At 56.2% G+C, this 13,554-nt stretch overlaps 1 protein-coding gene across 3 annotated transcripts; it reads right to left on the reverse strand.

The window, feature by feature from the left end:
• Positions 1-669: 669 nt before the first annotated feature.
• Positions 670-12,793, reverse strand: PRSS36 (serine protease 36). 3 transcript variants are annotated; one of them, XM_045871950.2, is made up of 15 exons: positions 12,757-12,793; positions 12,417-12,452; positions 12,175-12,210; positions 11,789-11,951; positions 11,080-11,360; positions 8,411-8,577; positions 4,502-4,751; positions 4,264-4,393; positions 3,571-3,827; positions 3,326-3,474; positions 2,480-2,717; positions 2,206-2,347; positions 1,669-1,934; positions 1,470-1,591; positions 670-1,279 (listed from the first exon to the last, which is right to left on the reverse strand). In XM_045871950.2, the coding sequence occupies exons 1-15, from the start codon at positions 12,791-12,793 to the stop codon at positions 1,001-1,003; spliced, it is 2,553 nt and encodes an 850-aa protein (XP_045727906.1). In that variant the 3' UTR covers positions 670-1,000. The 3 variants fall into 3 exon arrangements, with proteins under 3 accessions (XP_045727906.1, XP_045727905.1, XP_045727909.1); XM_045871949.2 differs by having other exon boundaries at positions 3,311-3,474; XM_045871953.2 differs by lacking the exon at positions 1,470-1,591 and having other exon boundaries at positions 1,856-1,934; positions 3,311-3,474.
• Positions 12,794-13,554: the final 761 nt, after the last annotated feature.

A 13,554-nucleotide genomic window follows, 5' to 3' on the forward strand; every position in this document is an offset into this window, starting at 1 on the left:
GCGCCTGGGTGGCTCAGCTGGCAAAGCGTTTCAGCTCCCGTCATGATCTCTTGAGTCCCCGGATCAAGGCTCCCTGCTCAGAGGGAAGCCGGCTTCTCCTTACACGTCCCCTCCCCCCCGCTCGCTCATTCTCTCTCTTGTGCCCGGGCTCTCAATCTCAAATAAATAAATAAATAAATAAATAAATAAATAAATAAATAAATAAATAAGTAAAAAAAAAAGGTGGGTGAGGGAGTGGGATGTACACACAAGGACACATGATGGTGCCCAAACTCTGGGGACACCGGGCAGGCTGTGCAAGTGGGGGACCGTCGAAGGGCATCAATCGTATGTGTACTGGGGACCCTGGCGGTGCACACCCTGGGGCATTCATCAGGGTGTGCACATGAGGGGGCAGCTCTCTGTGGGCAGGGGATATGCTAGGCCCTGGACTCCCAGACTGAGACCCTTCCCCACCCTCACCGGCAATCCTTGCTCTGCGGGTGGGGAGGGGGGGGAGGGCAGGAGGTCTGAGCTAGGGCTGAGGTGTCTAGCAGGTGCTAGAAAGGCCGATTCCGCTGGGGAGGTGACACACGCCCAGCTGCCACCCCACATCCCCCGCCCTGGGGCGGGAATGAGGGATAGCTGCCACGTTATCGGGGACACATTTCCTGGGAGCCCAAGGCCTGACTCACAGAGGCCCGGGAGGGATGGGCCCTATTCCCGGGCTTCCCCCAGTCCCTCAGCCTGCCCCCAGCAACGCCACAAGGCCACGTGCCTGTGTTTACACCTTTATTGTCCGCTGCCCCCAAGGGCGCCCGAGCCCTCAACAGCCGGGCGCTGAGGCCCGATTACCCGAAGGGCCTGCAGCCCAGGTGGGCGGGGCGCTCCGGCGGCTCCGGCGGGGGAACAGAGCCGGTTGGGCCACATTCCAGCCACGCTGGGCGGGAAGTGGAGGGCCGGAGGGGGTGGGGGGGTAGGAGAAGGACAGGCCCCCCACCCCCCGGAGACCCAGGCCCCCTCAGGCCTGGATCAGGGGGGTTAGTAGCAGCAGGAATAGAGCAGCCTGGGGGGAGCCTGGGGCGCTGGCCATGTCGGGGGGGCACAGGTCGCTGCCTTCAGGGGGCCAGTGGGGGTAGCCACTGGGAGGCAGGAAATGGGCCTCCCCCACTGTCTGGGAGATCCAGGCCTCTTCGGGGCCAATGGCAGCAAATAGCTCCCGGCTCCCTCGAACAGCCATGCCCACGAGGACCCAGGAGCCTCGCTCGGTCAGGCACAGGAGCGGAGGTGCCGAGGTCACCTGCATAGCAGAGCCAAGCCCCAAAGGGTCTCTCACCCTTCCTCCTGATTCCCTGCCCTGGCCCCTGGTCTCTCTCAGGTCCGGCCAGGAAGCACTGCTTCTTCCCGCTTGGGGCCCAGCACTCAAGAATTCCAACCCTGTTCTCTCTCTAGGGTCCAGCTGCCCAGCACTGCCGCTCCCCTCCCTTTACCTCACATCTGTCCTCCTGACCCTCCGAATACAGAACACAGAGAGTCCCAGGGGGCAGAATGCCCTGATAGAGACAGTGACAGAGTCTTGGCATCAAGATGGAGACAGCTGCGGCCACAGGGACTAGAGAGGAGAGAGGGGTTGTCGCAGGGATTCTGGCCTTCAGTCACGGCTCACCCCCCAGGACCCTGGGCTCTCACCTCGGTCCCGGGGGTCCTTCCAGCCCAGCACCCAACAGCTGGCCCCCAGGGGGATACCCCCTGGGTGAAGGCAGATGGGCAAGGCTGATGGGGAGGGTTCCACCCGGGAGCTCAGCTCCAGGAGGGCAAAGGGGGGCCGAAGTCCCAGGTGCCGGGGCAGGCGGATGCTGATGACCAACCGGGATACCTGGTGGCCCTGTGGGAGGGGGCTGGCCCCTGCCCGGCCCAGGTACACTTCAACATAAGGCACTGTTGTAGAGCCTGGCCTGTTGGAACAAAGCCCAATGTCACCTTCTCCTTCCCCAGTCGCTGTAAGCCCTTTTCCAGTGCAGGGCACAGGGCAGAATGAACTCCATTCATCAGGGGCAAGGTCACTCCATTCATAATTCCTCCTTCCAAATCTCTCTTCTATCTCAAAACGCTTGTCGCCGTTCCCTGTACCCTAAGAGCCCTAAAGGGAGAATATCCCACTATTTGAAGGTCCTTTTGCCCATCTCTCAATTTTTCCTTCTTGTCCAAGAGATGGGTGAGACCCACCTGAGGACACAGTGAGTGGCCGCCAGAACCCAGCCTGGGGCCACGAGGATCCCAGTGCAGACTCGATCTCCAGCTACGTGCACCTCTGCCAGCCAGGGCCACAGGACCCCCATCACAGCGGGCTCTGGTCTCAGGCCACAGGCTAGGGAGAGGAGGTAACCACTTAAGTGGGGGCTCCACAACTGACCCCTGAAGACCCTACCATGGATCTTAGTCCATGTAGGAGCCTCTAAGTCCCAAAGCCCTAAGGAAACTTTAAGCCCCAAGCCCTCACCACCATGTTCTGTGTGGGGGGGACAAGTGTGTGTCTCGGTCTCCTCCCCCTCAGGGCCCCAGTCCCAGGTCAGCTGGTCTTCGAGGTAGGCTCCCCGAGTCACACGGCTGATCCACGGGCCATGGGTCTGCAGGGGGTGGAAGACTCTGGGACGTAGGCAGCCACTGGAGAGATCGCTGATTCCAGCCAGGAACCAGGTCCCCTCCTCCTGGCACAGAAGACTCCGATGAGAGTAGTTCTGTAGCAAGAGTGTGCGCGCGTGGGTAAGAGGCTCTCAGAGGTCCTGGGGCTTTCCTGTACCCCACTCTCTCTCCGTACTCAGACATAACAAGTCCCACCGCCTCCAAGCCAGGCTCCAGTACTAATCTGTGTAAGTCAGCCCTCACTTTAGGATTCTCTTTAAACCTAGGGGTAGCGATGGGGCGCCTGGGTGGCTCAGTCGTTAAGCGTCTGCCTTCGGCTCAGGTCATGGTCCCAGGGTCCTGGGATCGAGCCCCGCATCAGGCTCCCTGCTCCTTGGGAGCCTGCTTCTCGCTCTGCCTCTCCCCCTGCTTGTGTTCCCTCTCTCGCTGTCTCTTTCTCTGTCAAACGAATAAATAAAATCTTAAAAAAAAACCAAAACAAAACACCTAGGGGTAGCGAGAAGGCCAGCCCCAACTCAGGCGCCTCCCCGAAGTCCTCCAGGGCCAGACTCCGCCCCCAGCGCCTTCAGGACCCGCCTTCATCTCCGTCCTGGCCCCAGAGCGCTCGGCCTCATTCCCAGGCCCTCGCAGACCCTGCCCCCCCCCGCCCCCCCATTTCGGTCCCGCAGGCCCCGCCCCCGTTGCTCACCCAGCAGCGGCCCGCCTCCTCCTCCTCCTGGTAGGCGGGGCAGAGCGCGTGCGGCGGGTCTCCCGGCGGCGGCACCGACGCCCCCTGGCGGCCGTACAGGCAGTGACACCACCAGCCGCTCAACAGCTCCGCCTCAAGCTGTGCGTTGGGGCCAGGCGCAGGTTCTGGAAGGGAGAAGGGAGGAGGGAGAAGGGAGGGAGCCGGCGCTGCGGCGCAGTCCCGCCCGACTCCGTCCAGCCCCGCGCGGGCCCCCTGCTCACCCCCGCGACCCCAGAGAGCCAGGCGGCAGCGGCTCCTGGGCAGGAAATAGTGTTCTGGGTGAGGTAGGCACACGGGCCGCGGGGCCGTGCTCAGGTTCACCGGCGCTCGCAGCTGCAGCAGCGCCAGGTCCGAGGCGTCGTCCCACGAGGCGTTCTCGTGCGGCACGAGGCGCGCCACCAGCTCTGCGCGCGGACGCGAGGGCAGCAGCACGCGCCAGTTGTCCCGGTCGCGGGGCGGGCCGTCTGAGTTGATGGGGCTGCGGGGTGGGGGAAACTGGGGACGTGGGCTGCATCCTGCACACTCTGCCCGAGACCACGCACGTCTGGCTTGGACTTTGGACTTCCAGAGAACTGTGCACTCAGCCCGCAGCATCCTCGCTCGAACTTATTATACTGCCCCCTACTCGCCGCCAGTAGACAAGGACCCCGCTTTGCAAGCTGGATCCTACACCTGCCAGTGAGACCCCGCACTCCAGACCGATGTGCCCCTCCACCCCCACTCCTACCCTACACAGGGGATGTGCCTACCTCACCCAGAACACGATTTCCTGCCCAGGAGCCGCTCCACGCCCCCACCCCTCCACCCCTACTCCTACCCTATACAGGGGAAGGGCAGGGGACAGGTAGATAATGTCTCAGGCCGATGGGGGGGGGGGGGGGCAAGAACATGTCTGAGACTGGGTTTTCACTCACTCCAGAAAGCAACTGGCAGGTGCCAAGACCCAGCTTTCAGACACCAGCGCCCCATGGCAGGGTCTGGATCCTGGCACCATCACCTGGGCCTCCCAGGGCCAGGCCCCTGGCCTCGGGGCCTTGCCGCACTCTGAGGGGTGAGAGGCCTGGGTCAGGGGGCCTCCCAGACCCCCAGCAGTTTCCACCCCAACTCAAATCTCCCATGTCCAGCCACCATCTAAGGGTCCTGCTCCCTCACCTGGCAGGGCAATGGTGCAGTTCTCATCCCTGGGCTCCCAGGGATCTGACTGGGGCTCCCAGGACTGGATGGGAAAGGCAGGCCCAGGCTCTGAGCCTATCGCCTGTTCCCGTATCCATGCCTCATAGGGAGCCACTGCAGTGAAGACTCCAGGGCGGTTCCTTCGTCCACAGCCAAAGCCAAAGCTGGTGATTCCCGCCTGGAACCATCGGCCACCTTCCTCACAGACCAGGGGCCCCCCCGAGTCTCCCTGGTGATAGATAATTCAGGATCAGGGATCAGCCTGGGGACCCACCACCTTATACTGGGTCACCTCACAAAGGTTCTACACCTCTTCTTGTTGCCCAACATAGAGCCACCTTCTAGAAATCTGCCCTGTGTGAGCCTTGTCCTCTGCATTCCCTACAACTCTAAACAGAAGAAAGCCTTGTAAGGCAGAAAGGCTGATGAGCATTAAAGGCCGTGCTACAGAGACCTGCAGGTCTCATTCAGAGCCAAATGATTCTTGTTCAATAAATGGCTCAAATAAAGCCTGTTTTGGGTTTCTAAGTGCACCCAGTTGTTAAAGTAAATCAGAGATGCCAACATTCAGGAGCAAGAGGCTGTTGTTAGAAATAAGCTGTTAGAAAAGCAGCAAGGGGGCGCCTGGGTGGCTCATTGTTTGATCATGATCTTTCATGGTCCTGATCTTGGGGTCATGGGATCAGGCTCTGTGCTCAGCAGGGAGTCTGCTTGTCCTTCTCCCTCTGCTCCTCACCCCGCTTGCACACTCTCTCTCACTATCTGTCTCTAAAATAAATAAGATCTTTTTAAAAAATGCAGCAAGAAGGGATAGTTTGAAATCGAGTAAGCAGGAAGAACTACAATGAACAAACACTAAAACAACATTGTTCCTAAGACATCTTCTGTAGTCTCGGTCAGGCATCTCTGTGACCTGAGGAGGTCCCAAGAAGGGCTCAGAATCATTGAGAACTGCGCTGTGCAATATGGTAGATGTATCCACATGTGGCTATTTAAATTTAAATTTAAGCTAAATAAAATTTAAAATTCAATTTTTCAGTCATACTGAAAATATTTCACATATTCACTAGTCAATGTGGCTAGTGACTACCATACTGGACAGCGCAGATATAGAATATTTTCATCATTGTAGGAAGTTCTAATGGACAGGGCTTGGTTTAGAGGAATTTGAACTGTTTGCAACCCTGTTCAAGAAGGGAACCTCTTGAGGGTCAAGGGCTGGGAGGGACCCTGAAGACTATCTAGCTTGAATCCCCATCACCACCATGCATGCTTGAGCGCCCTCAAAAATGTGTGCCAATGGGGGCGCCTGGGTGGCTCAGTCAGTTAAGCAACTGACTCTTTTTTTTTACAGAATTTTTTTTAAAAAGCTTTATTTATTTATTTATTAAAGGATTTATTTATTTATTTATTTGACAGAGAGAGAGAGATAGCAAGAGCAGGAACACAAGCAGGGGGAGTGGGAGAGGGAGAAGCAGGCTTCCCGCAGAGCAGGGAGCTCGATGTGGGGCTTGATCCCAGGACCCCAGGATTAGGACCTGAGCAGAAGGCAGATGCTTAATTACTGAGCCACCCAGGCGCTCCTATTTATTTATTTATTTATTTATTTATTTTAAGATTTTATTTATTTATTTGAGAGAGAGAGAGAGAGAGAGAGCATGAGTGGGATGGAGGGTGGAGCAGAGGGAAGGGAGAAGCAGACTCCCTGCTGAGCAGGGTGCAATACGGGACTCGATCCCAGGACCTGGAGATCATGACCTGAGCCAAAGGCAGATGCTTAATGGACTGAGCCACCCAGGCTCCCCTATTTATTTGTTTTAGAGAGAGAGAGAGAGCGCAGGGAGGGGCAGAGGGAGAGGGAAAGGGGAAGCGGACTTCTGGCTGAGCAGGGAGCCCAGATGCAGGGTGATCTCCCAAGCAGGAGATCATGACCTGAGCCCAAACCAAGAGTTGGATGCTCAATGCCCCAAAGCATCTGACTCTTGACTTTGGCTCAGGTCATCATCTCAGGATGGTGGGATCGGGTGTAGAGTCTGTTTCTCCCTCTCCCTCCCCCTGCGTGTACTCTCTCTCTCAAATAAATAAATAACTAAATCTTAAAAAGAAATGTGTGCCATTGGAGGGAAGTTTCTGGGGAAAATGTTTAAAATATGCTATGTGTTGGCTTTCAGCAAGGTATCTGGAAACCTCTGTAAAGGATTAATCCTTCTACTTTTTAAAATTTTATTTTAAAGTAATCTCTAGGGGCGCCTGGGTGGCTCAGCCCTTAAGCGTCTGCCTTCGGTTCAGGTCATGATCCCAGGGTCCTGGGATGGAGCCCCGCATCTGGCTCCCTGCTCCGCGGGAAGCCTGCTTCTCCCTCTCCCACTCCCCCTGCTTATGTTCCCTCTCTCGCTGTGTTTCTCTCTGTCAAATAAATAAATAAAATCTTTATATATATATTTAAAAAAATAATCTCTACACCCAATGTAGGGCTCGAACTCACAACCCTGAGATCAAAGAGTCCCACGCTCTATGGACTGAGCCAGCCAGGCACCCTGAATTAATTCAATTAAAAAAAAAATAACTGGGGGCGCCGGGGTGGCTCAGATGGGTAAGCGTCTGCCTTCGGCTCAGGTCATGATCCCAGGGTCCTGGGATCGCGTCCCACATCGGGCTCCCTGCTCCTTGGGAGCCTGCTTCTCCCTCTGCCTCTCTCTCTCTCTCTCTCTGCCTCTCATGAATAAATAAATAAAATCTTAAAAAAAAAAAAAGAAAACTCTTTTTTTTTTTTTTTTAAAGATTTTATTTATTTATTTGAGAGAGAGAGAATGAGAGAGAGCCTATGAGAGGGGTTAGGGTCAGAGGGAGAAGCAGACTCTCCGCCAAGCAGGGAGCCCGATGCGGGACTCGATCCTGGGACTCCAGGATCATGACCTGAGCCGAAGGCAGTCGCTTAACCAACTGAGTCACCCAGGCGCCCAAGAAAACTCTTAAAAAAAAAAATAACTGGGGCGCCTGGGTGGCTCAGTCGTTAAGCGTCTGCCTTCGGCTCAGGTCATGGTCCCGGGGTCCTGGGATCGAGCCCCACGTCCAGCTCCCTGCTCCGTGGGAAGCCTGCTTCTCCCTCTCCCACTCCCCCTGCTTGTGTTCCCTCTCTCGCTGTGTCTCTCTCTGTCAAATAAATAAAATCTTAAAAAAAAAAAAAACTATTTGCTGAATAGCTACTAAGGAACAGATGCTGTGCTGTAGACTGGGATGTGGGATAATAATAATAATAGCTAATACTTATTTAAGCTCCTATTAAAGATCAGGCACTGTCCTAAGTATTACAAATTCATGTACTCATCATAACCACCCTATGAGGTAAGTAATTCTATCATCTCTGTCTTCCAGATGAGAAAGTCTGGACATGTGGAGGTTAAATAATTCAGCCAAGGTTCCACAGCTCATAAGCGGTGGTGCTGGACTTCTTTTTTTTTTTTTTTAAGATTTTATTTATTTATTTGAGAGAGAGAATGAGATAGAGAGAGCATGAGAGTGGGGAGGGTCAGGGGGAGAAGCAGACTCCCTGCTGAGCAGGGAGCCCGATGCGGGACTCGATCCCAGGACTCCAGGATCATGACCTGAGCCACCCAGGCGCCCCGGTGGTGCTGGACTTCTAACCAGGCTGACTCACTCTAGAGTCCGACATGTAACCTCTGCATTGGACTGCCATAAGTAACATAAGCCCTCTTGTTGAGCCCCGAGTTCTGTCCATTTATAATCTTCTCATCAGTCCTATCCATCAGCAATCTTGCCCTCTTTTTGCAGATACGAGAGAGATGAGCTTGGTCTATTCCTCTTGTTTCCTCTTGGTTACAGGGCTCTGCCTGGCCCTGTGGGGCAGATGCAGCAGCCTCCCCTCACCTGGCAGGTGTCCCTGCGGCCCCCCGGGTAGCCGGCACAGAGCATCCCTGGCAAGAGCTGGAAAGTGAGGTTGAAGGGGCCAGGCCGGGTATAGAGACACTGACAGGCATCCTTTCCCAGCAGCCTTAGCTCCACTTCTTGTAGCACCCATGGGAGAGGCAGGTGCTCTGCGGGCAGAATGGGAGAGCAAATGTTCTGAGGCAAGTATGAAGTCCCCTGGTCCCCAGCTCAGCGTTGTGCCCTCCAGGCACCTCCTGAACATCTCTGCTTAGATGCCCCATGGCACCCGAGCCTGCTACATCCCAAACCAGTCATTATCACCTCCTGCTCCTCTCTGTTCTTCCCACATCCTCCACTCAGGAATGGCCCCATAAGCACCTAGTGAGAGCTTTCACGGATGGTTGTGCAGTGGAGAAAGGTATCCAGACGACAAATAATGCATGTGGGGGCTAAAATCACTCAGCTCTATGCCCCCATAGGGGTTGTGTAGTCTTGAGAGGGCACCCTTTTCAACAAAGATGCCATATAGACTAGCGTGGTCCCATACCAAGTTGCCAAGCATGGAGTCTGGGTGTCAGCTTTGACCTCTGTCTCAGCTTCCCCTCCCCAGTCAGTTCCCAAGTCCTGAAAACCTCTCATGTGTGACCTCTTGGATTTTCACTGCAACTGCCCTAGTTCAGGAGGCACAACTTTGGGCCTGGATGATTGGCCCAGGCTCCTCACTGGTCCATTCCCCAACCCACCCTTCACTTGTTGCTGACAGAGGCATGTTCTTTTTTTTCTTTTTTTAAATTATTATTATTATTTTTTTAATTTAAATAGGTTCCACGGCCATTGTGGAGCCCAACGCGGGGCTTAAACCCACGACCCTGAGATCAAGACCTGAGCTGAGATCAAGAGTTGGATGCTTAACCGACTGAGCCACCCAGGGACCTCATGACAGAGGAATGTTTTCAAAGCTCAGCTCTGATCTTACCAAGAACAATCAATGGATCCCACTGTCTACATCTGAGGCCTCAGCCCTTTCCTGAGGTGACCCTGCCTTTGATGGAAACCAAGTCTCAGAATCCAGGAACGGGTGGGGGAGAGTTGTGGATAGAGCTCCTTCCCTTCCCAGAATCCTGAGAGGTCAGGTGATGGTGAGGCTGTACTTGAGGGTCATCCAGGGGGGTTTGGGGATTGTCCTAGGGACCCTGGGAGCTGGTGGGGTACTCTGGCCCTTGGTTTGACCTTAAGGCTTTCATGGTCCAGCCCTAGCAGCTTTTGCGGCCTCTGTTACCTATGCTCCTTCTACTCCAGCCTGGCAACCTGGCCCTTCTCCATCTAATATGTCTCATCTGGGTCCCCAGAGTGGCCTCCATCTCCCCCCACCTTTCTGTAATGCTAACTTATGTCCTCTTTACAAAACCTCCCCAGAAATCTCCTGTTCTGGGTGCCCTTTGTCAGGATGGTCTGGGCCCATCCACACAGACTTCCTAGGTGCTCAGAATGACCCTTTCTTGTCATCTCCTGCCCTGATGGGGCCCCTCCAAGCACAGGCCGTGGCATCTCCTCCTCAAGCACCCTTGCCATGGCACATGCAGAATAAATGTGGGGGCCTCGCTAACATGGAAAGGTAGCGCTGGATAATGGGGATGATGGGGAATGGGAAAGTGTCTACTTCTCCCCACACCTTCTAACATAGTGTTTGTTTATCTACTGAATTTATAGCTTGTCTACCTATTAGAACTTAAGTTCTGAGAAGGCAGGGAGTTTTGCTTGTTATGTTCACTGGCATATCTCTAAGTCAGTGCCTGGCACAAGAAGATGCTCAAGAAATATCTGTTGAGGGTGGGGGGATGGGTTAGCCCGGTGATGGGTATTAAAGAGGGCACGTTCTGCATGGAGCACTGGGTGTTATGCGCAAACAATGAGTCATGGAACACTACATCAAAAACTACCGATGTTCTGTATGATGATTAACATAACATTAAAAAAAAGAGAAATATCTGTTGAATGAATGAAAGATGAACTGAATGAATGAGGGTGAGTTGGGAGAAGACAGGAGGTGGGTAAGTAGAAGATGAGTGAGGGGAGGGGAGGATGGGAGGAAGAGGAACAGGGGAAAGGAGGGCAGAAGCTGACATTTGCTGAATGCTTACAATATTCCAGGTGCCCGGCTTTAGTGCACGACTACCTAGGGCAAAAATACCTAAAGCTCACTCGCGACTGCTCTTTTAGGCACCGTGCTACAGACTTTACATGGATTTTCTCATTTAATCCACCCAACAACCTCAATTTTCAGAGGACGAAATGGATTGGGGGAAGTGCTCTGTCTGAAATAGCAGAGCTAGGATGGGAACCCTAGTCGGATCCTAAATCCAGGAAAGAAAAAAACTGGAAGGGAAGGTGAGGAGGGAATCGGGGTGGATGAGTCAGTAGTCTTAGTGTGCGAGCCCTTGGGGAGGAGGAGAGACGGAGATGGGCAGAGCACTTAGCCACCGCCTGGCAGAGATCGGCCCTCCAGGCCCCCGCCCAAGGCCCCGCCCCGTGGGTCCCACCTCCCGAGCACCCGCCCCAAGGGCCCGCCTAGCCCGGGCCCCGCTTTTAGGCCTCGCCCCCAGGACCGCTCCACCTCTCCGGTAACCCACCTCCCGGGAGCCCCCCGCCCCGCCCCGCCCCTCACTCACCCGCTTCCTGGATGTCCCCCCAGCCGGTGGCCCAGCAGGCCGCGCCGTGGGCGAAGCGGTGCGAGGCGCGCGGCAGGCAGACCGGCCGCACCGCGGGGCCCAGCTGGGCGGGCGAGGCCAGGCGCAGCAGGGCCAGGTCGGCGCCCAGTTCCACGCTGCTGTAGTTGTCGGGCACCAGGATGGCGGCCACTGCGCGGACGTGCGCGCCGTCCAGGGGCCCGTCCTGGGAGTGCACGCCCAGCAGTACCGACCACTCGGTCGCAGGCTCCAGGGTCCCGTTCCTGCGCCGACGCCCAGGCGGGAGGGGGTTAGGTTGACCCCAAGATGGGGGCAGACTGTCGTGGGGGTGGGGGGCTCAGAGGCCCGGGAGAAGGTGGGATCAGCGGGAACCCAGGAGGGGCGGAGACGGATTCGGATTTGGGGCTGGGGCGATCCAGGTTGAGCTAGGTTCCCAAAAGGGGGAGGAGTGGATCCGATTTAGAGGTAGTTGATAGGGGACGTTGGACAGACGGAATTCAGATTCGGGTATTTGGTGGAGCGGTGGGGCGAGTCTGCAGGCGGCGTCAACCACATTCGGAACCAGGATACCCCCGCAGGGGGGCGGGGAGACGGGCGCAGCTCGGTTCCAAGTTAGCGGTTGAATACACCGGGTTAAGGGGCGGGGCAGGCTTGGCTTTCGGAGAGGGGTCGGACGTGGGCGGATACTCACGTCACGAAACAGTGAGCAGCCGAGAGCACCCAGGAAGGGGCGACGAGGGAGCCCCCGCAGATGTGGCCCCCACTCTGCTGCAGGCTCACCTGCCACGGCCAGCTGCCTGGCTGCGCGTCTGAGCCTCCCACGATTCGGGCAGAGGGCTCAGGGCGACCGCAGTCTGCGATGGGGTACCATGGAGGTCATAGCCTGCATGGTCCCTGACGCCAGAGGCCCGGGCAACTCAAGACAAAGCCCCAGTTTCCCACCCGACTTCCGTTTGCCCCTCTGAACAAAGAACAAAGAGGACCTAGGCACTGCTAATTTTCCTGTGACTTTCACCTCCCTCCTCGTCTAGCCACACTTAATTTTCTGTAAGATGAGGAACCCCCGCTCTGCCTTACCTAGATCTTCAGGTTCTTCCTGCGTGGGACTGAGAGCTGGGAGTTGGAGGGTAAAGAGAGGAAGGTACTGGTGACTTCCAGCCCCTGACACTGCCCAGCCCCCATCTTCCTGTTCTCCATCCTCTACCCCCTACCTTTCCCTTCCCCAGTTCCCTGCTCTTTCGGCCCCCTGCCAACACCCATGCTACCCCTCCTGTCTTTTCTGCCTCCCACGTGGCCTTCCCCGAGTCCAGCTGCCTTACCTGAGTCCTGGAAAGCTCCTGGGATGGGGCTGATGGCTGGAGAGAGGGAAGCAGGAAGAGGCTGGAGACTACACTTTGATATGCCCTCCCCGACTCCCCCTTCCCGCCCCCCCCCCAAGCTTTACAGCTACTCCATCTCCCCAGGACACCTGGGCCCCTTTCCCCTCTCATACACTATTCTCTCCCTTCTGACACCTCACTCCCTCCTTTTTCTGACGTTCTCCTGCCCTTCCTCCTCTGACACCCCACTACCCACACAGAACCCAAGAGTCCTGCTTTCCGGCTCCCCAGATACTAGGACCCAGGCCCCTTGCAGCCATCTTCTGACCCCTGAAGTTACCGAGGATCACAAGCGGAAGGAGCAGGTGCTGGGACATGGCCCATTTGAGTCAGCTGGAGGCACGGAGATGAGTGAAGGTCTGCTCCCAGCCACAGCTCTGTCACTGCCTAGGCAGCCTGTGACACCTGATGGTCCCAGGAGCAGCCCCACCCTCCCTGGCCGGAGCCCATCTCTGGCAATCTGAGAGGATCTGGGGCTGGAAGGGGGAAGTAGGGAGCCTAAAGGCCCCACCCAGAGCCCTGTGAGCATCTCACATCTCTGGAGGCCCAAGGTGGGGGTGGGAGGCAGATGTCCTAGCTCCAGGACACTGTTGGACGGGGGCGTGGAGGAGTGGAGAACCCTGTGGGCAAAGGTGGAAGGAGAGGACAGCCAGGTGCTGGGAGGCTGATGTACTGGGTCCTTGGTGAGGCAAGGATGTAGGTGAGCCCAGGCCCTTGGGACAGAGGAGGTGGCCCCTCAGTGGCGTGACTCACCTGAGACCTCACCTCTGATCGGGGTGTGGCTTACCCCAGTGGCTTGGCCTTTTCTTCTCACACAGCTCTGGTTACTGGAGTTGCTGGCCAGGTCTGGGAAGGGAGCTCTAGGGAATTCAATCCCATCCCAACAAAAGGATCGCAGATTCCGTCCGGTTGGACAGGGCCAAGGATTCTGGGAGGGGGCTGGGCAGGCTGGCAAAGCCAAAAAGGACACCACCCTTTTCTTTTCTTTTTTTTTTTTTTTAAAGATTTTATTTATTTATTTGAGACAGAGAGCATGAGAGGGAGGAGGGTCAGAGGGAGAAGCAGACTCCCTGCCGAG

Source organism: Mirounga angustirostris, unplaced genomic scaffold, assembly GCF_029215605.1.
Source record: "Mirounga angustirostris isolate CCGP_5_RB_7025 unplaced genomic scaffold, mMirAng1.0.hap1 SCAF_5, whole genome shotgun sequence".
NCBI classification, from domain to species: Eukaryota; Metazoa; Chordata; class Mammalia; order Carnivora; family Phocidae; genus Mirounga; species Mirounga angustirostris.